At 41.5% G+C, this 23,139-nt stretch overlaps 1 protein-coding gene across 7 annotated transcripts in view; it reads left to right on the plus strand.

The window, feature by feature from the left end:
* Positions 1–11,142: 11,142 nt before the first annotated feature.
* NSMAF (neutral sphingomyelinase activation associated factor) overlaps positions 11,143–23,139 on the plus strand; it is a 61,606-nt gene continuing 49,609 nt past the window's right edge. For all 7 annotated transcript variants that reach the window (XM_069466473.1, XM_069466471.1, XM_069466475.1 and 4 more), the window contains exons 1-2: positions 11,143–11,806; positions 22,890–22,979. In XM_069466473.1, the coding sequence (XP_069322574.1) occupies positions 11,748–11,806; positions 22,890–22,979 (149 nt within the window). In that variant the 5' untranslated portion in view covers positions 11,143–11,747. The remainder of the gene's footprint in view (positions 11,807–22,889; positions 22,980–23,139) is intronic.

Below are 23,139 nucleotides of genomic sequence, written 5' to 3' on the forward strand. Positions count from 1 at the left end.
ACATATAGGAGCCTCCAGGAGATGGGAGAAAACATACATTCTGACAAAGACTTCTATTCAAATGTTAACAGCAGCTTTATTCATAATAGCTAAAAACACTAAACACAACTTAGATATTCATCAACTATTGAGGAGATAAATTGTAGCATATCAATAACATGAATTACTGCTCAGCAATAAAAATGAATGAACTAGTGTTCCACATAGCAACGTTGATGAATCTCAAACACACTGTGCTAAGTGAAGGAAGTCAGACATAAATTACCCCATGCTGTATAGTTCCTTTTGTATGAAATTGCAGAACATGTATGCCTATAGTGACAGAAAGCAGCAGTTGGAGGCAGGGATTCCTTACAACAGGGAGCAACTGTAACTGAGTCCATGCTTGTACTACTCGCCACAGGACAGCCAATAAGTCAAGAGACAGGTGTCGGGGCGAGGACAGGGACTTTTATTCCAGAAGTCGGCAAACCGAGAAGATGGTGGACTAATGTCCTAAGGAACTATCTTAAGTTAGTATGAACTTTAGGCTCCTTTTTATGTCAAGGAAAGGGGCAAGAAGAGGAGGGTTACAAGAGGTGACCAAGGACCATGGACATCTAGACATCAGGCAAGGGTCTGAGTAGGTTGTAAAACTTCTTCTTTTTTTTTTTTTTTTTGGTCAATTAACTTTGGAGAACATAGGTCAGGTCACAGTGTTCCCATAAATCTTTAACATAGCATTGTCACTTGTGTGCCCAATTTCCTTATTTTCCTGGGAGTTCGCTTTGGGAAAGGGACGATTATCATCTGTTTTCTGGAGTTAAACTATAAACTACATTCTTCCTATGATTAGCTGGCCTATGTGCAGAGCTACGCAGAAGCTTTTAATCTAAAGGGTGTTACTGCAGGTGGTCAGAGGCAAAATGGAGCTAGTCATGCTAAGCCTCCTTTCCGCCGTTACACAATGAAGCATTTTAGGGGGATGAAATATTCTGTATCATAATCATGGTGGTGGTTACACGACTGCCCACATTTGTCAAAACTCACCCAATTGTACACTTCAAATTGATAAATTTTATTGTGTATAACTTATACCTCAATTAACCCAATTGAAAATGGATTTGCAAATGTATAAATATTATGAACGGCTACTAAAAGAAACTATGGAAAAGCAAACTTTAAGGCTGGTGTCAGAAACATCAAACTTGCTCTTCCCCCCCGCCCCCCACCCTCTTCCTTTGGAGGAAGCCACTGTTTTCCTGGAGGACTTCTGAGATAAGATTGCTCTGAAGCAGCTCTTCCCCTTGTGGGTAGCCACAGGAGTGTAACAATTTGTTTTCTTCCCAAGAGGTTCCTTAGAGCTTTACTTCAAGTAATGAACATTTCTGATTCTAAGTTTCTTTTTAAAAAGGCCTCAGAACTGTCACTGGAAACAGATAATTGCAAAGAAAGTAGACTCTGAGTCAGGCAGCCCTTGAATCAAATCATGTCACTTTTACTTACTAATTGAGTGGTATTGCTCATGCAATTAAACTGCACAAAGCCTGAGTTGTCCTCTTCTGAAAATTGGAAATAATAGAACAATCTCACAAAGTGATCTTACAGATTTGCCAAGAAGTCAAGCAGTTCCTAAGGAGCAGCAGGTGACAGCTGTTAGGTTGACTTGCCAAAAATCCCTAGATTTGGTCGGTAAGGATGTAGTGAGCCCAGACGGATTTAGGCAGCTGATTACTTACGGCAGAGCAGCCATCAAGAGCTTCCTGTTTGCACCAGTTTCCCTTGTCCCTCAAGCACCCCCAGGCTGATGCATTGGCCCAGGTGGATGTTGCACACACAGTGATTTTGTGTCACACCTGAGGAATACCAAGCTTAGGAGGCCCACGACCTGGTAGAGGGGCTGGCAAACCTGCTCACCCTGTCCTTCAGAGAGAGATATTGTGTTTGTTATCCTGGGATGTTAGCAAATCTTCCCTGGGAGGGGAGGGCAAGGTCTTTATCTTTACTATCCTGGAATGTAGAGAGATAGAAAAAAAGAGAGAGAGACACACAGACAGACAGACTTTATCTTTATAATCCTGGAATGAAAATAAATCTGAACAAATTGACTGTTGATGCCTAGACACGGAAAAATGTGGGAATTTCACGAAGAATTTTCTCTCAATAGGATCAAAGGAGAAAAATGAATACAAATTTGTTTTCTGGTGTGGACAACCTTAAGGAAAAAGAAACCCTGAGGGATATCGGGTGTGCTGGGAGTCCGGAAAGAAAGGAAACCAAGCCAAATTCTCAAGACCATAGCAAAAGAGAAGTTGGACAGCCAGGAGGCGGGCTTAGGCTGGGGAAATGAGCCTGGGCCAAGGGTGGCTCTTTGACAGTGGCTCTTGGACATCTTGAAGAGAAGTAGAAAGTTTAATGAAACACACATTCAGTGTTTTCCTAATTCAGAAAGTGACCAGAGAAAAACGGAAAAAGAGGATCTATTAGGATGTCCCTCCCCAAAATGCTATACCCCATTTCTGCGTAAGAAAATTGAGTAGTAAATACTATTTGCTTTCCAATTACAAAAGTAATACAGTCCACCCTTTGTAACTCTGTTGGTTGATCTGTGGATGCAGAACTGCAGATGCAGAGGGCCCACTGCAAGGGACTTGAGCATCTGAGGGTTTGGTATTGTGGGGAGGTCCTGGAACCAATCCCCCATGGATACTGAGGGATGACTGTATACAGTAGTCCCCCCTTAACTGTGGGGGATACGTTCCAAGACCCTCACTGGATGCCTGAACCTCAGATAGTACCAAATCCTGTATATACTATGTTTTTTTGATCTGATAACCAAGCCAGCTGCTCAGTGACTAAGGGTGTGGCCTCCACAGTGCGGAGACGGTGGACAAATGGATGATAAAGCCAGAAGGTGAGGGACGCCATGTGATTTCATCACGCTGCTCAGAACGGCCCAACATTTAAAACTTAATGAATTGTTTATTTCTAGAATTTTCCATTTAATATTTTTGGCTGTCAGTTGACCTCAGGTAACTGACACTGCAGAAGGTGAAACTGAAGATAAGGGAGTACTGCTTGTATTCTTCAGAAAATATAAAGAAGAAAACAAAAATCATTCATCATCTCTTCATTCAGAGAAAACTATTATGAACACTTGCTGTATTTTTTAGTACACTAAAATACACTAAGATGACATGAAATAAATTATTTCCTAATTTTTCACAAATATATTGCAGTCATTTCCTAAGGTAATTAATTATTAATAGAAATAAGATTTTAAATGGCCACATAATATTCTATTGAATAATCAACAATTTACTTAATCATTGCTCTCGTAGACACTAGATTATTATTAGTTTTTCACCAACTAAAAATAGAACTGTAATGAATATTCCTGGACATCAGTATTGGTGCAGCTGAATATTTCCTTAGGAATAAATGTCTAGACATCATTTTAGTGGTCCTCCATCTATTTAAATTGCCCCCAGAACAGCCAGTTCACTTGTGTGCATCTCTTCCCAACTCTGCATTCAGTGACTTCTGGTTGGTAGCATGAAATTGGCCATGGTAGTATTTTACACCATAGAAACGGGCAAACACTCTAATCAACTTGTTTTCCCCCAATATGCTGGTTGCTAAACCTTTACCAGAACACACTAGAGAAATGAACCAAATTTTACTTCCTTCAGTAGTGTTTAAGAATGCCTTCTCACACGAGCACTGGATACTACCACTGACAGCATTGATATCTGCCATTTGACCTCAGAAAATGCCATATTACTTCATTTTAATTTACTTATCATGAAGTTGTTGTTTCTGTATTTTAAAGAATACAATGTATATCTTAAAATTATTGTTTTGTTTATAATTTCCTACTTATCTTCTAATCCAATCTATACTAATCTCTAATGAGCAACATGCCTAGTAAAAACATGCCTGGATTTATGAAATACAAGGGAGAATATCTCAAATGAGGGGTGACAGTAGCAATTACACTCATCTTTACCCATGCAAGGAAGAGGAACTATGTAGATGACAGGTAACAGGTGCCCTCTGACAATTGTGTATAACCTAAGGAGGGAAAATTGATGCAAATATGGGCATATGCAGTTCCTATTCCTTTTGCAACAGAACATAAAAATCAGAACTTCAGAAACAATATTAACTGCATGAGAAAAATCATTTGAAAATCTAGTTTACAAGTATTGCCTGAAAAAATGAAAGGTCTTATTCCTCCACTTTTCTTAACGTTAACTCAAGAGCCCAGATGACTATGAACGGAAGAAGATGAGGATTGCGCCCAGATTGCCAAAGTAAGAAAATGCAAGTGATTACATGTGGCATCTACTATGACTGAACTGCCTTGCATCTCATTTCTGCCTCATGACCTGGCACTACTCACATGCATATTTTCACTTGTTTTTCCACTCCTTCTCTACTTCACCCAGGTACTTTGGGGAAAGCTAACTTCTACTTTCAGTTGAGAGATGGCCCTGGTCTAAATCCCAGAGACATGCCATTTCTCTGGCCATTCTTTGATCCTGGGCACTCATGTGGCCTAAGAGGGCCAGTCCAGGTGAATCTCTGGATTCTTGCGAGACATTCTGGGCTAGATATGGTCTCTAAACCTGAGGGAGAAAGTATGCAGATGGTCCAATACCAGGGACTACCCACCACCAGCCTTAAGAGGAAGGGAAGTGGTTTTAATGCAGCTAACAGGCCGAGGGCCTTACGGAGAAATGCGGGGAAACTGAGTCTCTGATGAAATTGTTGAGCTACTGGATCAATGAACCCTGAAGTACATTATACCTTAGATTTCCAGCTACCTGAACTAAAAATTCCTGTGATGATTAATTTTGTATGTCAGTTTGACTGGTCCATGGGGTCCTAAGATATATAGTTATACATTACTCCGGGTGTGCCTGTGAGGGTGTTTCCAAATGACGTTAACAATTGAATCGGTAGACTGAGTACAGCAGATTGCCCTCCCCAATGTGCATAGGCCTCATCCAATCTGTTGGAGGCCTGAATAGAACAGAAAGGTGGAGGAAGAGAATTCTCTCTCTCTGCCTGTCTCTGAGCTGGGACATCAGTTTTCTCCTGCCTTGGGCTCTGACTCAGACTGGAGTGTGTGTGTGTGTGTGTGTGTGTGTGTGTGTATCTCCTAGTGGTTTCTCTGGGGAACCAAGACTAATACAATTCCCTTTGTTACTTAAGCAAAAAGTGAAAGAGGAAAGAGCTGATTCCCTGGTTCCTATCTAACTTTTTATGCTGTGCAAATAAATTTTGAGCTTCTTTCAAGCTAGTTACACAGTGGTCAAATTTTAATATTAAGTCAGATCATGTTACCCTCCTGCTCTTAACCCTCCAGTGGCTTCAGTCACACATTAATAACAATAATAATAAAAAAGCCAGTGCTCTCCGTGGCCCGTGCTCTGGGCCCTGCTCCCTCTGCACCCACTCCTGTCTCAGGGCTGTGACATTTGCTCTTCCTTCCGCCTGGAATTCCTTTTCCCAAGATCTTCACATTCAAATCTCTTAATTCATTTAGTTGCCAGCTCAGATGTCAATCATCAGAGGGGCCTTCTTGGACCCTTCACGCTCAGTCCCTTACTCTGGTCTGTTTTTCCTCATGGTACTTACCCTTGCCTGAATTTATGTTATTTGCTTTTTAAAACTGTTGCTCTCACCAGAATGTAAGTTCCCTAGGGGCAGGGACTCTATTTCATTCATGACTATGTCTCCAGCACCTAGAACATTTCCTGGCATATGATAAACAGTCAGTGACTATTTACTGAAGAACATATAATGAAGGAAGTGACAGTCTCAGGTGTTATCTTCCTTAAGAAGAACTATCAAAGTGTTCTCCTGGCTAGTTTTCATTTTAGTAATGGGGGACACACTGCTGACTGGGGACCCAAGAGCCATTCCCACTTCCTTCTGCATGGCTGCTTTGCACCATTGAGGCTGTGAAGAGTCAAACACTTGTTTTCAGCCTCGGCTGCTGCTACACACAGTTCTGGCCAATTAGATATAGGTGCAAGCTTGGTATATGTTTCTGGGAGTGCTTCCGGCTTCCTGATAAAAGGAGCAGACAAAGTTGACCCTGCCCTTCCTCCTCATTTCTACTCAGAATCTGGGCACCATCATGATGATGGAGCTGTGATCTTGCAACCATAAGGCTACTACAAGCCTAAGAGAAAGGCCAGATTTACACTACTGAGCTGTTCAACCCATGCTGATGATGAGTAAATGATCGCTAACTGTTGACTGAGTTTTCTGTTACTTACAGTACAACAAATTGAAACAGACACAAATGGGGACAAAAGGAAGTGTAATATTCAATCCAACAAATAGTTATTGGGCAACCACTAAGTGTAAGACACTGTATTGAGTGGTAATGTGGATATAAAGACCAGCAAGTCACTGTGCCTGTTCCCGAGGAGTTTCTAACCTAAATGGGGAGATGGACCTTAATAATACAAGGCAGAACGTGATCACTGTTCAAATCCCCGTCTGACTGTGAGCTTCACGAAGGCACTCAGTGCCCAGCTTGATGCCTGACAAATATTGGTGTGAAGTAAATATACACTAAGTGAATCTGAGATAAGTTCTACCTGGGTGCATCAAGGAAGACTTCAATAAAGTCTTGAGTGGGAACTTAAAGGGCAGGAAGGATTTTAACAGGAAGAAATGATGGTAGAAATGTAGGATGGCATTTTAGACAAAACAGGAAGCTTAGAGGCATAAAGGAAGTCATAATATACATAAGGAAATGGTGATTACCCGTTTTCTTTAGGTAAAAATGTATGCCACTACAGGTTGAGTATCCCTTACCTGAAATGCTCAGGAACAGAAGTGTTTTGTATTTTGGATTTCTTCAGATTTAGAAATATTTGCAGAATACAAACTGGTTGAGCATCTCTAATCCAAAAATCTAAATGCTCCAATGAACATTTCCTTTGGGCATCATGTCAGCACTCAAAAAGTTTTGGATTTTGGACCATTTTGGATTTCATATTTTTGCATTTGGGATGCTCAACCTGTACCAGAAATTTCTTTCCTCGACTGCCCTTCAGGCCATCTGTCAAGGCACTAGTTGAAATTGCCTGGAGGGTGACTACAGAGAAAAAACATTAAGAAGTTAGGCAGGAGAGAAACCAACCAAAGAGATTGAGAAGGAGCAAAAAGCAAGATAGGAGACAAAGAAGCAAACTGTAGGTCCTTGGAAGTAATGGGGCAAAGTGCTCCAACAAGGAGCTATGTTGAATGTTCATTGCAGTCTGCTGAGCGTTAAAGATGAAGCTAGAAAAGTGACCGATGAATGTGGTGATTTGACAAGAACAATTACAGTGGAGTGGGGGAAATGGAAGTCCAATCGGAATAGATTGAAGAGAATGCAACTTGTTTTCCCCCAAGTGTAGGCAGATGTTTCAAGAAGTTCTGCTGAGAATGAGGAGCTGGAGGGAGATGTGGGATAAACAGAAATTCTTTGAAAACTATATATTCAGATGGAAATGATTCATTAGTGAGGGAGAAGCAGACAAAGCAAAAGAGAGAGAGAAGAAAGAAAGGAAAATTGCAAAGACTAACTTGTTGGGAGGAGAGAACTTGGCCTTTGATAGGTGCAAACATGTTAAAATAGCAGAAATGAAGACAAAGCATAAGAAAGCAGATGCTAGTAGGGTGGATGATTTGGTGGTGGGAGGATGAGGGAGTTCTGGTCTCAGTTCTCTCTTAATTCTCCACAAACACAAACAGCAAAGCATCTCTCTTCTGAGCTATTGTTTAAGAAAATCCTTTTGAAAGTGTTTCTTCCCTTTTTCTTGCCAAAGAAAGACAAAGCCAGACACCAGTTCAACTGGTAAGGGCAGATTTTAATCGGTAATATATTATTGCAATAGGGAAGAGGGCTCAGCATGAACTGAACTCAATTTTGATTTGTGCAAAGGGGCACTGGACATTTTGAAGGAAGAATGGAGGTATAGGGAGAGGGGACAATTGGGGGATCAATAGAGTTAGAGAAGTGAAAAACTACAAAGGTTTGGTCATTGTAAAGTGATTAGGCAGCCTTGTCTGCTAGCTGGCTAGACTCAAAGTTAGGATTCCATCTTCCCACACAGACTGGGAAAAGGGCCCTAAACTTCCTGATGATTATATTTCAAAGGAATGGTTTGCAAATCCTTGAGAAAGACTCTCTTGGTTGTGGGAGACACATATACATTTTAAAGGGACAGAGGACTGATTCACAATTTTAAGCAATTCTTTGTAAATGTTTTAATAAAGAGTTGGTCAGGGACCGGTATCTGGTGTTGGCTGGAACAAACAGTAAATTCTTTTGGCAGCTTTGAGCTTTCTCAGGCAGACACTGTAAAGAGTGCTAAGGTCATCACACGGATGTGGCCTTGAAGTGTTAGCAATTATGTCAGTGTTTGTTTAGCTCTTTTAACGTGGCGGGTAGGAGGGAGCAGACTAAATCGTTTGTGCTGGGTGTCTGTGGTTTTTATAGTTCAGGACTGAGGCCTAATTGAGAAGCTGGCTCAGAAGAGCCTGATTAAGAGTTTGGTCAAGGAGAGACTCTGTGTCACTTTCCACCTACCAGGATCACATCACATCTTCTTTAATATCTAACTAAAAGAGGAAAACTTACATTCTGTGTTTTGGTGTTTTTTTTTTACCTTATGCCAGCCAAATTAATTTCTCTCCTCTGAACTCATAGCACTTATTGTCATACTTCTCATAAAGAAATTTATCCTGTCATACCTCCTGGCAAATCATACTTGCTCATGTATTTATGTCTCAGCTGCTGGACAAGATCATAATTTCCTCCAGGAACACTGAGCCAAGGTCTCTGACATCTTTTTACCAGGTACAGGTTCTGTGCAGCTCTTGGACACATAGGAGGGACTCAATCAAAATCACAGGGTGTCCAGGCACCTTCATTCATTCCAAAAAATGTTAATGGGCACCCACTCTATACATAGCATTTTGTCCAATGCTGCTGGGGATCAAATTCAAAAGACCCAGCTACAGATTTTATTCTTGGTTCCCCCACCTTTCCCTCAGAGTCCTGCCGCTTACTAGAGCAAGCTGAGATGTACACTTACCTTGAAGCTTTTAAAACCTAACCCTGCAGAACCTGGTCCTTAAGACCTTATTAGACATGTTTCAGCATACATGCAATTTAGAAGCTTGTTATTCAAGAAGCCCTCAAAGGTAAATAATCACAGGCTCATTCTCAGTGTATATTAAGAAGTCAGGCCCGGCTTGGTGGCTTATGCTTGTAATCATAGCACTCTGGGAGGCAGAGGTGGGAAGATTGCTTGAGGTCAGGCGTTCAAGACCAGCCTGAGCAAGAGCAAGACCCTGTCTCTACAAAAAATAGAAAAATTAGCCAGGAATGGTGGCACATGCCTGTAGTCCCTGCTACCTGGGAGGTTGTGGCAGGAGGATCACTTGGGCCCAGGAATTTGAGGTTGCAGTGAGCTATGATGATGCCACTGCACTCTAGCTGAAGTGACAAAGAAAGACTGTCTCAAAAAAATAAATAAATACATAAGAAGTCATAGCCACAAAGAGACAGTACTCATACCTACTAGGATAGCTCTAAACAAAAAGTCAGATAATGACAAGTACTGGCGAAGATGTGGAGAAACTGGAACCCTTCTTCACTGCTGGTGGGAGTATTAAATGGTGCAGCCATTTTGGAAATCAGTGGCAGTTTCCTAAAGTTTAGACACAGAGTCACTATATTGTAAGGTTTTTTTGGATTGGCTGGCGCCAGAGAAAGAAAGACGAGCAGAGTTGAAAGGGATAAGTAAAGAGGCTTTATTGGAGCGCTCCCAGGTGAGGGTAATGGGTCCCAAGAGAGGGGCACCTGGGCGAGGTTCTCGGGTCCTGGGAGAGAGAGAGAGAGACCCGAAAAGTCACATGGCCCAGAAGTCTGAGTGGGTTTATGTATGATTTTAGGGCTGGGGGATGGGGGTCTCTTCGGCAGGAAGATTTTAGCGCCAATAGTGAGGAATTTTCCGTTGCAGTTTTAGGGCAGGTATTGAGAAATAGGAGGGGCCGGTGGTATGTGTGGACTCTAGGAACGGAGACCCTTATCAGGGTAACCATGTAGGTGTGGTCATCCTTTCACTTAGCTGAGCCTTGCAGGCGTTGTTCTCGGCAGGTCTTCTTCTTTTCCATTAGGGAGGGGACAGGTGCCTGCCACCAGCCTTACATATATGACCCAGCGATTCTACTCCTAGATAATAATTTCACTCAACAGAAATGAAAACATATACCCATACAAAACATGAGTATTTATAGCAGCATTGTTCATAATAGTTAAAAGGTGGAAATGAGTGAAATATCCATCAACTGATGAACGAATAAACAAAATGTAGTCTATCCGTACAATGGAATGCACTCCAGCAATAAAATGGAATGAAGTTCTGATACATGATACAACATGGATGAATGTTGAAAGCATTATGTTAAATCAAAGAAGCCAGACACAAAAGGCCACATATTGTATGGCTACATTTGTATGAAATGTCCAGAATAGGCAAATCCATAGAAACAGAAATTTGATTAATGTTTTCTAGGGCAGGCATGTAGTGGGTTGGGCTGGTGAGGGAGAGATAGCTAAAAGGTATGGATTTCTATTTGAGGTGAAGAAAATGTTCTAAAATTGTGGTGCTAGTTGAACACATCTGTGACTATAGTAAACATCATTGAATGGTACACTTTAAATCAGTGAATTGTTTGGTATGTGAGTTATATCTCAATAAAGCTGTTATTATATAAAAATAAAAAAAAGTCATGCAACCAGTCATTTCAACAACCAAGAGATCATGACAAAGGTTCTTTGCTTGGCCAAACTTCAGTCAGGCTCCTGAATGTTCTTCTAGGCCCACGTGTGCACTTCCTTGTAAAATCCAGTTTTAGCAAATAATGCTGCCAGGGCAGTTTAGCAGGAATCCCCCACTCCAGATACCTGAAGGAAAATTTTCACTCCCCTCTCTCTTGGTAGGTGACTATCCTGGCCTGCTTTCAGCAGAAATCCTGTTAGGTTGTTTCAGCCAGAATTCCCCCCAGACCTGATGTCTCCTCTTAGCAATTTTACAAACGCTGAATCCCTGCTCCCTGGCTATACATCCCCACTTACCCCTGGTGTATTGGAATGGAGCCCAGTTCTACACTGGAGTATCGCTTCCTCTATTGCATTAGTCCTCAATAAAATGTCTTCACTTCTTTAACTTTTATTTGGCTCTGGAGTTTTTTCCTTTTGTTGTTAGTCTGGTTTTTGATAACTGAGGACCCAAGACCTTCTTTCAAGTTCCTGTGGCCAACAGATTGGTGGTTTATAAGCAAGCATCCGTTTTTAAGCGTAGTTAAGCATGAAATATTTAAAATGTAGCCCTGCAATGGTTGGTAAAGCGGTGAAACGTTCCGTGTGTAAGGACAGATCCATCCTTGTCTGGCCTCTAGTCCTCGGCGAGCCCCTGGCGTCCCCCGAATGTGGGGCACCTCGTGTCGCCGCGCGCCCCTCCTCCGGGCCTGAGTCACGGCGCCGCCGGAGTCCCCACGCGAGGATGCTGCGGTGAGCGCGGCCGGGACGCCGCGGGGGCCTGGAGCGCAGCGTCCAGCTCTCGGCCGCCCAGCGGTGCCGCACGGGAAGCCGGGCCCGCAGCCACGCGCTCCCCGCCGGCTACCGCTCCCGCCTTCCCCGCGGCTCCTCTAGACCTCCCGGCGGGCGGCGGTGGGGCCTGCCCTCCATGGCGTTTATCCGGAAGAAGCAGCAGGAGCAGCAGCTGCAGCTCTACTCCAAGGAGAGGTGCGTGCCCGGCCGCGGGACGCTCCGGCGGGGCCTGGTCGGGGCAGGGCGCAGGGGCGCCGGCCCGAGAGCTGAGGGGCGGGAGCCGGCGTGGGGGCCGGGGCCTGGCGTGTGTCCGGGGCTCGGGCTGGGGGCCGGCCGTGGGCAAGGCCCGGGGTCGGGTCAGAGGCCGCGGGCCTGGTCGGGGTCAGAGACCGCAGGGGACAGGGGACAGAGCCCGGGCTGGGCCCAAATCCCGCGGCGGAGCCGAGCGCCGCTGAGCCCCGCGGGCGCGCAGGTCCCGGCAGCCGCGGTCGGCTCACCCGGAAGGCCGCGCGGGGTCGGGGCGCTGATCCCTCCCCGGGGCGCGCGAGCCCGGGCGTTCGCCGGGGAGGATAAGTAAGCGGGCTCGGCCGACACCCTCCATCCTAACCCTCTCTCCCTACCCCTGTCCCCCTTAATCGGCCTCGGGGGCCGGCGCCGCACGGTTGCTCCGCCCGAGCGGGACCGAGCAGGCCGGCGACGACCCCCGCCTGCACGGGGGAGGAAGCTGGCGCCTCACATCCCCGCGCCTTTTTTCTGCCGACTCTTTCAGACTGAAGCAAATGCAGGACCTAGTGGGCTGCGAGGAGGACCGCCAGAAAGGCCTTATTCTGAGAAAAGCCAGGGTCCTCTCCCTTAAACGTTTGCTCCCGGAGGATGGGACCTTATGAGTGTATTGGAAAGCTGTGCCTGGGAAGGCGCGCTGCGCAGAACCGTCCTGAGCACCAGCATCCCCTAAGGATTGGGGTCCCACCAGCCAGGCTAAAATGGTCTCACACTCCTGCCCTGTCAGAGTTTCTGAACCTGTCTCCAGAGGAAGTTTCATTAAGAAAGCTCACTTAGGCTCTGTGTATACTTCCCAGTGCATTAATAATGACCAAAACAACTTGCCCATCCTTGGGTCTGCAGCCGAAGGTGCGGAAAGGAAAGAGGGCTAAATCCTTTAACATACACACTCTTTTGATTGTGAGAGCTACGGTTATCTCTGAGAGCTGCTAGCCTATTACGCTGTTGTCTCATCAGTGGACACCAGCAAAGCGGATGGTATAAACATGAAAATACAAGTGAGACTTTAAGGCTTGTCTACATTTGTTTTATAGATGTTGACTCGACCCTGTTCATCCAAATATTCATATCCCTCTCTAATCTGTAATGTTGGTCTGGCCAAGATATCCACAGTCTGAAATTTCATTTCCCTACTGTAGAGAAAAAAAGATAAGATATACAGCATATGGCTTCCAAAAACGTTGTTGGTACTGTGATTAGGTTTTAGTCACAGAAAGGCTTGTTTATTAATTAATAATTGAGCCATAACTAAAATATTTCACACTCGTGGATGGTCTTCTGACAGCATTTGCAATGGCTGTTTCATGTGGAAAGAGCTTGAGTGGACTGACTTGGTTTAGTACCAACAACATTAAGACTTGTTGGTATGTTTTATTATTAAATAGGTGAATGTTCAGATTTGCATTGTGAGAACTTTGAAACACTTGGATTGCCATCTTGTTCTATGGTCTGAGAGTCATTTGCAACAATTCTGTGGCCTCTGATACACAGGAAAACCTGTTTTCTTTGGTTGGGCCTGTTATTTCAGTGGAAATAATTTATGTTTAATTTGGTTAGCTTATACAGCACTGAAGAGTCACCCAGACCCTAAAATCTGCACTTATATTTACATGTATAAACTGCTTTGTTAGAATCCATTCATCAGACAGCAGCATGACAGGCTAGCAGTGCTGGAAGATAACTGCAGCTCTCAAAAGCAAAAACCTTATTTATCAGTCAGGAGGCATCAACTATTCCTGAGCAGTAGTAATTTGAAAAAGGTTGGTGTCATTTATTTGAATTCTACTTGCTGACTGCCCTGTGGCCTTGCAACCTTGGGCTTTTGGGCATACTCTGACCAGGATGTTGGATATGGAATATCAGTTTGAATGACACGAATCTGTGTCACAATCAGGTGTGCACTAGAATCAAGTAGTCTCTATAAATCTTAGAATTTATTGTGAAAGACAAGAATATTTTAAACCAACTTTATTGAGCCTCCTATTTACCACTTCTGCCCAGAATTTTCCTGGCTTATCCCCTCGCAACCATAAATACAAATTAGCAAACAGATTGTTAGAGGTCATTGGCTCCTGTATACCCAAGAGAACTGTTGCTTTCCTTGGGAAATGTGAAGAGGGAATGTTTCCGAGGTGAGAGGCCTCCCTGTCATTGTGAGTTCTTTGGCCTCTCTCATGATGACTTAGGGATTTTAGATTTCTATAGCCACCAAAAATGACTCTAGAAAAAGAGAAACTTGAAGTTAGCATTGATTTCTCTTATTGTTAAGTTGAAGCTGCTGCATTTAGAGTTAAGTAATATTTCTGTAAAAGTAGAAGCAGAGAGAATGATTGGAAGATTTTTGCATTAGTGGCTTAGCCGGGTGGTGGCAGAAGAAACGCAGAAAAGTGGATGGAATCTAAATGTTTTTAGGACATAGGATTGACAGGTCTTGGTATGGTGTATTGCACATGAGAGATGATACAGGAAGAATCCCAGCTAGGATTATCAGATAAAATACAGGACACTCAGTTGAATCTGAATTTGAGATAAACAACGAATAATTTTTTAGTATAAATATGTCTCATGCAATATTTGGGACATACTTACAATAAAAAACAATAGTGTAAGTATGTTGTTTATCTGAAATTCAAATATAACTGGATATCCTGTACTTCTATGTGCTAAACATAGCAATCCTACTTTCAGACTTATAGTTTGAATAACTGTACGGTGGTGCCATTTATTGGTGATGTTTTTAAAGAAATGCTCTGGTAATTGTCAAGATTAGAAAACAAATAGACATTTGGCCATCCAAATTAAGTACACTAGTATCCTGGTTAAGATTCAGATAGCAGGAACCATGTCAATTTTACCGGTTTTTAAAAATATCCTTTGCAGGTGTTGATGAAAGTAAATGGGACAAATTTTTAAAAAGCAATTCACGTATCTTCCTTGGCATTGTCAGGAATGGCAGCTGTGTACAGTGGGTTAGCAGAAGAGGATATTCTACAAACTGCTGCCATTTAAGATATTTCTGGCCGGGCGCGGTGGCTCACGCCTGTAATCCTAGCACTCTGGGAGGCCGAGGTGGGCGGATCGTTTGAGCTCAGGAGTTCGAGACCAGCCTGAGCAAGAGCGAGACCCCATCTCTACTAAAAATAGAAAGAAATTATATGGACAGCTAAAAATATATATAGAAAAAAAAATTAGCTGGGCATGGTGGTGCATGCCTGTAGTCCCAGCTACTCGGGAGGCTGAGGCAGTAGGATTGCTTGAGTCCAGGAGTTTGAGGTTGCTGTGAGCTAGGCTGACGCCACGGCACTCACTCTAGCCTGGGCAACAGAGTGAGACTCTGTCTCAAAAAAAAAAAAAAAAAAAAAAAAAAGATATTTCTGTTTTAAGATTTAGACGTAGAATAATTGTTAAATATTTTTTTGTCTTCACATCTAGTTGTGGTGTGGTGGCATGACAGGTATTTTTATCTTGGGTGATGTAGAAATCTAGATAGTTGAGGCATGTTCCTCCTGAGAGTCATAGTTTTATCTCTATAATGTCATAGAATAAATTCTTAGTTGTGGTTTGTAAGCTGTCTTTCCAAGATGAAACATTAGCAATCCTGAATTCCATATTGGGCACTTACATATTACATTAATAGTTTTATAGGCACTTCTGAGATTTCGGCTTTACTTCAGATGTTCCATGAGTGTCTTGGTTATGCTGGTATTAAATTTCTTTTACTCACCGTGTTTGGTCTATCGATTGAGTCAGTATTTATGATATTAAAGACCCTTAGTTGTTGAGAAGGCAGAGTGATTAGCTGTTGTACTCCTGTTTAACCTGTCCGTGTAAGGCTGATCATCCCAGTCTTTTAATATCTTTTGTGGGATATACCAGGTGTTGAAAATGGAGACAAACTGCAGCGTCAACACTCAATTAGTGAGCAATGCCAGTGAGGCCCAAGAAATCGACCTAACGATGACTTAAAGAAATAAGGTTTATTTTTCTTACATGAAAAAACAGTGAGAGAGTATATAAATGTTGCAAATATTTTAATTAACTTAGAATTTACATTGGCTTTTTCCAAAATGCACTGCTAGCCTCACCCCTTATTCCCTTACTATCTCAAATTAACTTCTTGAAAATAGCTGCCATTGAAAAGGCACAAGAATTTACCCAGTTAGGGAAGTCAGTGCTTGGTTTCTTCTAAGTACCATTGTGATTTCATCTTTTACCTATCAGATATTTAGAATGTGTTTTAAAATATCCAGCTCACAGATTTTGAAATTATCTTTTTGTTATTTATTTTTAACTATGTTCAGTACATAGTTTAGAATTCTTAATTTCTTGAATTGAATCTTTTATCAATATATAATGACTCTTTACTTCTAATAATGATTTTTAAAATTTTACCTGATGTGAGTATAGCTATATCAGTTCTCTTCTGGTTATTTACATTATGTAGAATTTTCCATTGTTTTAACTTTTCTGTGTCCTTAGATTTCAGGCATGTTTATTATAAGTATTAGCTCACAGTTGGACTTTTTATAATTCATTTAGATAATTTTTGTCTCAATAGTCTATTTACATTTATTATTATTACAGATCTATTTGGACTCATTTTTCATTTTGTTCTTTTATTTTGCCCTTTTTCGCCTCTCCCTCTGGATTAAATAAGGCCCCCTTGCTCCCTTTTATTTTTCCCTGAAGAGTATGGAAGTTTTATATTCCATTTCCATTTTTCTAAAGCTTACCCTTAAAATGTTAACATATTTAATTTAAGATCAGAAGTTAATCATTCTCTTTACCCTCCTCTCTAACAATGTAAGGACCTTTGAATACTTAACTCTTGTCACCCCATCCTAAATTATAATCTGTTCTTGTCCAGTATTTTTGATCTGTGTTTTAAGTGTACAAATGAGACGTTATAATTGTGTAATTAATGCCTCTATAGTTTTACATGCATATTTACCACTGCCTTTGTTCAGCATTCCTTGCATGTCATGTCTTCCTCCTTGTGGTATTATTTTCTCTTTCCTGAAGAATACCCTGTAGAAGTTCCTCTGATCAAGTCTGATGATAATAAACAGTCTCTGTTTTTATTTGTCTGAACATATCCTTATTTTGCCCTTGTTTTAAAAATCAGTTTTGCTAGATGTGTAATTCTTTCAGCATTTTTTGAAGTGGGCCTGGTAATATGTGCCAGACTTGCTGGAGGAGAACTGGGTGGGAGAAACTCAAAGAGAAAAGGTCAGTAATAGGTGTGCCCTGTGCCCAGGGCAGCACTGAGCTACTTGGCTGAGCCAACTTCAGACTCCAGGAGAAACCCGGACCCCATGGAGTGACCTGGGGCCAGGAAGCAGCCGGCTTCCGCTGCGATGGAACCGTGGCTCGCCCAGTCCAGCTTAGCATTTGTGGCTGTGGGTTGCCCTCACCCCCTCGCTGGCTTGACTGGGGCTAAGTCTGTATGACGTGGTAGGGTAGGGGCAGGATTCGTTGCATCAGTGTTCATAGTTAGGGAAGCAGCAGTACTTTTCCTGGCATGATTAGGGCACCAGGATTGATTGCCTTAAACACAAAATCATACCAGGTTTCCCTGGAGCTCTGCAGGACCTTCTGTTCTTGGAGAGCAGCCTACAACAAACCAACATTGTTCATGTCTAATTGTTTTTATTAAGTAATCTGTCTTTTCTCTGGCTGCTTTTAAGATCTCATCTTTGTAGTGTTTTGCTGTTTGTCTAGATATAGAATTCTTTCTCTCCATCTATCTATCCTTCCTAAAGCTGAAATAGTTTTGGAAAATTTGAAGCCAAGCTTTTAGCTCTTGGAACATGGCTTCTCCTTCCATTCTTTTTTGTCTTATAATGACTCTATTAAAATATTTATCATCTTAATTTTTCGGTGATGCATTGTGGGTTATTTAAATGCATCTTAAAATTTACTAATTTTCTTTCCAGTTATCTAATTTGCTGTTTAACTCATTATTTAAATTTTTTAATTTCAATTATTTTAAAACTTCTAGTTTTATTTGGCTCGTTTTTGTAACTACCTGGTCATTTTATTTCTTTAAACATACCTATGGAATAATCTGATGCAGAATATAAAATATTGGTAGCCTTTATATGTTTGATTGAGTAGTTTGTTGTTTCTGACTCTTACTCAGTAATTATACTTCCCCGTGTGTTTTATGAGTTTTGATTGCGTCCTCTTATTCCTTGGAAATTTATCCTTAGGAAGTCTTTGAGGCCTAGGTTTGAAGTATGTTTTTCCAGAAAGTTTGCATTTGTTTTAGCCTGGGGTAGGAGGAGGGACCACATTCGTCTTGAGTTTTACTATACTGTCCCCTGCAGATGGGCCCATAAGGAGTTTAGGCTTTCTGTTACGCAAAGGCTTGGGCAGAGCCCCGAGGAAAAAGGCTTCAGCGCCTGCTGACTTCCCTGGATTTACGCTTTATGTTTGTTTCACACTTCCAAGACTTTCCCTTACTTTTTCACCACCTCAGCCAAACCATTTGAAAAGATTTTTTCGTTATTTATCCAGTAATTTTAGAGGCTCTGTGATGAGATTGTTTCTCCATACATTTGAACTTCCATAATGCCTGAAATGGAATTCCCCCTGATTTCTTTAAGCTCAGGTTTGTTTAATAAATCTGTAGACTCATTGGTTAAGATGGGACCTTTGAGGTACTCTAATGTATATCTCCCCTCAATTTTATAGTTGAAGAACATGAGGCATAAGTAAATAAAGTGATTGGACTAAGGTCAAGTAGCTAAGTCATGGCTGAGCTGTGGCCAGAACAAAAGTTCTTTGATCCCAGTCCAGCCTCTTCACTGTAACATACTGCTTCTGTTTTAAGTACTAGGCATGTGGGCTACTGGCCAGTGCTTATTTTTGTGGTATCCCTGAAGTTTAGAATGATTCAGGAATGGATGAAGCCTGGTTTGTGTAGATATCAGAACCTCGTTATTCAAAGTGTGATCCACGGGCCAGAAGTATGAGCATGCCTGGAGCTTGTAAGAAATGCAGATTCTCAGGGCCCATCCCACAGCCGCTGCTTCAGAATCTGCATTTTAGCAAGATCCCCAGATCATGTGTGCACATTAAAGTGTCAGACACACTGCTCTAGATAACAGCAATTAAGCATGCATCTTGATTTTTCTGTTTGTTTCTTCTTTTCAAACTATACTTCCCTCTTTATCTTCTATGCAGGACAGATAGGGAAGGCTCATGAAAGCTTCCTGCTGTGAGCTATGACTCTTGAGGAAGTTGAAGGGCTTTGACAGCGTAGGTGATATTTTTACCATTTCTTCTCAGAGGTTGTTAAGACTTGAAAATAGAATCGACTGGCTTAATGGATGGTGTCAATGAAAGGGATTTTGATATCTGAACCATCTTGGCCAGGAAGTAACTGCATCTCACATGGTCAGGGCAGAATGTAAGTGATAGTGAGAGTTTTAACCTTGCTACTGAGGAAGAGGGCTAAAAAGACCAGATGAAACAATGAAATTGAAGAACAGCCGGCATGAGATGAATCGCTTCTGAGGGGGAGGAAAGGCTAGCAATTTACTTGAGAAAACAAGTACATGAACTAGAAATAATATTTAGTCACTTGGATGTCTCTGTGCAAATGTGTAGAACAGGGATAATAAAATGAGCCGGGTTTTATTATACAAAAGAGGATGAATGTGTGCTTTTGGTGTCACTGAGGCTTGGTAGGATGGGACTCAGAATTGGAATCTAGTCCTGAAAAGCTACAGACCTCTTCCAAAGGAAAGACCTGTCAGGAGGTGAGGCGGTGGGCTCTGAATGTCAAGAAGATATGTATCTACAGGGGACTCCATGAATCCCAGGGAAAACACCCAGAGAACATATTGGAAAGAGGAACAGAGATAACGTAATTGTGTCCGTTTGTCACAGGCCACAGACGAGGGTAGAAAAATGGTGGCTGTGTACCTGGTATAGAGGAGGAAACAGGAAGGACGTGGCAATACACATACCTGCTGTATGTGTGAAGTGCTCAGTGAGATCTAATTACAGTTCCTTGACTTCCTTTGTTGAAGTTTTAATTTATCCTAAGGCAGAAACTTGAGAACTTTACTTAATTCTGAACATTAAAGAGAAATTAATTAACCAAGTAGAAATGAACGAAACCTTCAGAAAAAGCAAGTCATTTATTACTGAAGCCCAGGGAGATTAAGAAGAATACTGTCATACATACAACCTAGATTTTTAAGAAAGCAGATGTTGAAAGTTTCAAGGAAAAAAGATAGGTATTAATACTGGGCAGCTCTGGAAAGCACATTGACCCAGGAAGTTTGTGCAACTGTCAGAAATATAATTCAGAACATCCAATCCAAATGATCTTTGGTGAAGAGTCACAGGAAATCAGGCAAATAAACATAGAATGATTATACAAGTAGTATTCCTCTGAGCTTATCATTTATATATATATATATAAAGCAAGGTTATATATACAAGTAGCATCAAGAAGGTTAAAGTTCCAAATGAGTAGAGGTGTTAGAAAATGCTACAGATTAAGAAAAGCGAAAACAAAATCTTCTGAAGTTGTGTTTCCAACAAGGAAATACTAAACTACTGCCTAGGGCCCAACCCAGTAGTGTTGACATTGATTTATGACAGAGAAAGTGGCTCTTATCTTGTTCTCTGTTGATAATATTGACCATCAGACTGAAAGAGACAGGATGAACTTTCATAAGATGGCTGAGGATGCAAAGGGCACCCACGTGTTTATGTCTCCTGGCATAAAATCCCAGGAAAACTTGAGCTTAGAAGCACAGTGATGATGTTAGTTCTAAAATAGTTGATGTGATTATATTTTAATAAATATATGGAAGAGCTAGTTGTCTCTGAAGGCTGCTTGTGCTTCACAGCAATAAAAGTACACCATTGTCTCACTGAAGAATACTTACCCTGTTGTTCCCTCTCTGTAGGAGAAAGTTGGGGGGTCAAGAGAGAGTAGAAAGGGTTGCATAGCTCCAGCCATTCAAGGGATATTCAGTCATTAAGACACAGGCTAAAAATAAGGGGCAAAGTAATTGGTGAGTATCTTTCTGATGTATACTTTTCTGGAAACTATCTGGTGTATCAAAGGACTATTCCTAATAATCCTAGATCTTGTGATTGTATTGAAATTCAGATTAAATAGAAATAGTGAGCATTTTATATTGTACTCCGGCAGTTTAGTATATGATTAATTCTTGTTCACGAACTTAAAAATGGAGGAGAGATCAGCGAGAGTTACCTATTAGGATGGGAAAACTGGTTCCTGCTATCGTTATTTTTAATTTTATGAGTTACCTTTTGTTTTGGTTCAAATTATTATTTTTTTAATGAGCAATCTCCTCGTGTGTCATGAATATAATTTTTTCTTTGTACGGACATTAATTATAGCCCTTTGACCTTTTCTTCTGTTCTCCGCATTGTCTCTAGTCCTTCATGTTGCATTCTTCCTGCTTGTTCGGGTCTTGTTCTTTTGTGTTTGAGGTTGCTGATCTTGGGTGGCCACGTGTCACAGGGCGTGGGCTGTTTCTGTTGGGCTTCCCTCTGCGATGATGTTGTAGAGACCTGACTCTCAGTTGCCACTATCTGTAGGCTTTTTCTCTAGGGCAATTTTGTTTCTTCCAAAATTAATTTACCAGACTTCTGCCTGGCGTGGGGTATGTCTTCCTGCTAATGTTCATGTATTCTGCTTTTTGCTTAGTTGCTCTCTTTTCACTCTACAGTCTTGCTCTCCTGATATCTAATTTGGAGCTTCCTGTTCCATTTCCATGTAGAAAAACCATGTGCCAGAGTGAGGTAGGGATAACCCATCAGGGAAAGAATCATCAGGGGTTACTGTTCCCATTCACACTTATAACCGTCCTCCCATGCTTCATCTCTGCCCTCTTGGTATCTGATACCTGCAATTTCTGAACTTTCTGGAAGTCCTGTGACTTAAGTGGGTTTTCTCTTGAGTGGTACCTTCTCTGGAGGCATCTGACATTCTGATTTGTGAGCACTGCTAATTCTTCCCCTCTACTTTCCATTCCTTACAGATTTGTTCATATCTCTTCTCTGCTTTTATGTCTCTCCAATTTGCTTTAGTCTGTGGGTTTTACCATTTAAACATATTTTTATTCACATTGTAATGGTGTTTCAAGAGGAAGTGAAATAAGCATATAATGTGTAATCTGATGTACTTAATTTAAATATCTTGCTGTATTACATCAGAACTTCAGGATTCTTCTCAATGCCCACACTTTTCATAAAGGCTTTCCTCTCTAACTCCAGATGCTGCTGATGTTTCCTGGCCCTCTTTCACTTCCTTGCCATATATTTGTTTCTGTAGCCATATAACTAAATTAATATTTTTTCTTATTACCTTGTTTTTAAAAGTTTAAATCACTTAAAAAAGAACTACATTACAGTCCCATTCAAAACTTAAAAAGAACTATACTTCAATCACATTCAGTTTAGTTTACTCATTTAAAGCGTTAGGTTGATAATTACAAGGAGTTATCTAAAGATCTGTCTCCTAGGGGCACTTGGTCTTCCACGAGTAACAAGATAAACTCAGATGACCCTGAGACAGGACATTGGAGTGGGTGTGTGGCTGGGGAGAGGTAGAGAAGCCCGATGTGTTCAGTCAGAGGAAACAAATGATGAAAATTCAGTAAGTGGGAAAGCTCCGAGCTTTGTTCAGGCAATAATAAGTGTAATTTTATGAAATTTGGGGTTTCTGTAAAGGATATATCCACCTGGGATACATTCACCATCCACCTGGTGGATGATTTCATTTTTGGCAAAGCAGTTATTTGACCACGAGGCAGGCCAGTCTGTGGGCGTCCTCCCCCACTGGGTAGAGAGGAGTGCCTACCATATGATATATGCTTCACAAGTGCTTGTTAAATTCATGAATGGAAAAGTACTTTGGGAGCAAACATTTTAAATATCCCGCTTTCTTATACTTTCTAAAAATATACATGACAAAAAGTTGTTTGTTTTCACCCGAGTTTAGATTTTCCTTGCTGCTGCTTAACTTGGAGGAGTACTACTTTGAGCAACATACAGCTAATCATATTCTGCACAAGGGCCATCACAATGAAAGGTAAGAGAGCTTTGGGATCTCTATGGACTAACAGACTTTTCTGATATCTGATATGTTAAAAATTAAATGTATGATCATATAGGGTTTTTTCATCTTTCTTATTAGGCAAGTAATGAGAAGAGCAGATTTATAAGTTGCTGCCATAATTTCAAATATTTTT

This window comes from Eulemur rufifrons, chromosome 3 (assembly GCF_041146395.1).
Source record: "Eulemur rufifrons isolate Redbay chromosome 3, OSU_ERuf_1, whole genome shotgun sequence".
Taxonomy (NCBI): Eukaryota; Metazoa; Chordata; class Mammalia; order Primates; family Lemuridae; genus Eulemur; species Eulemur rufifrons.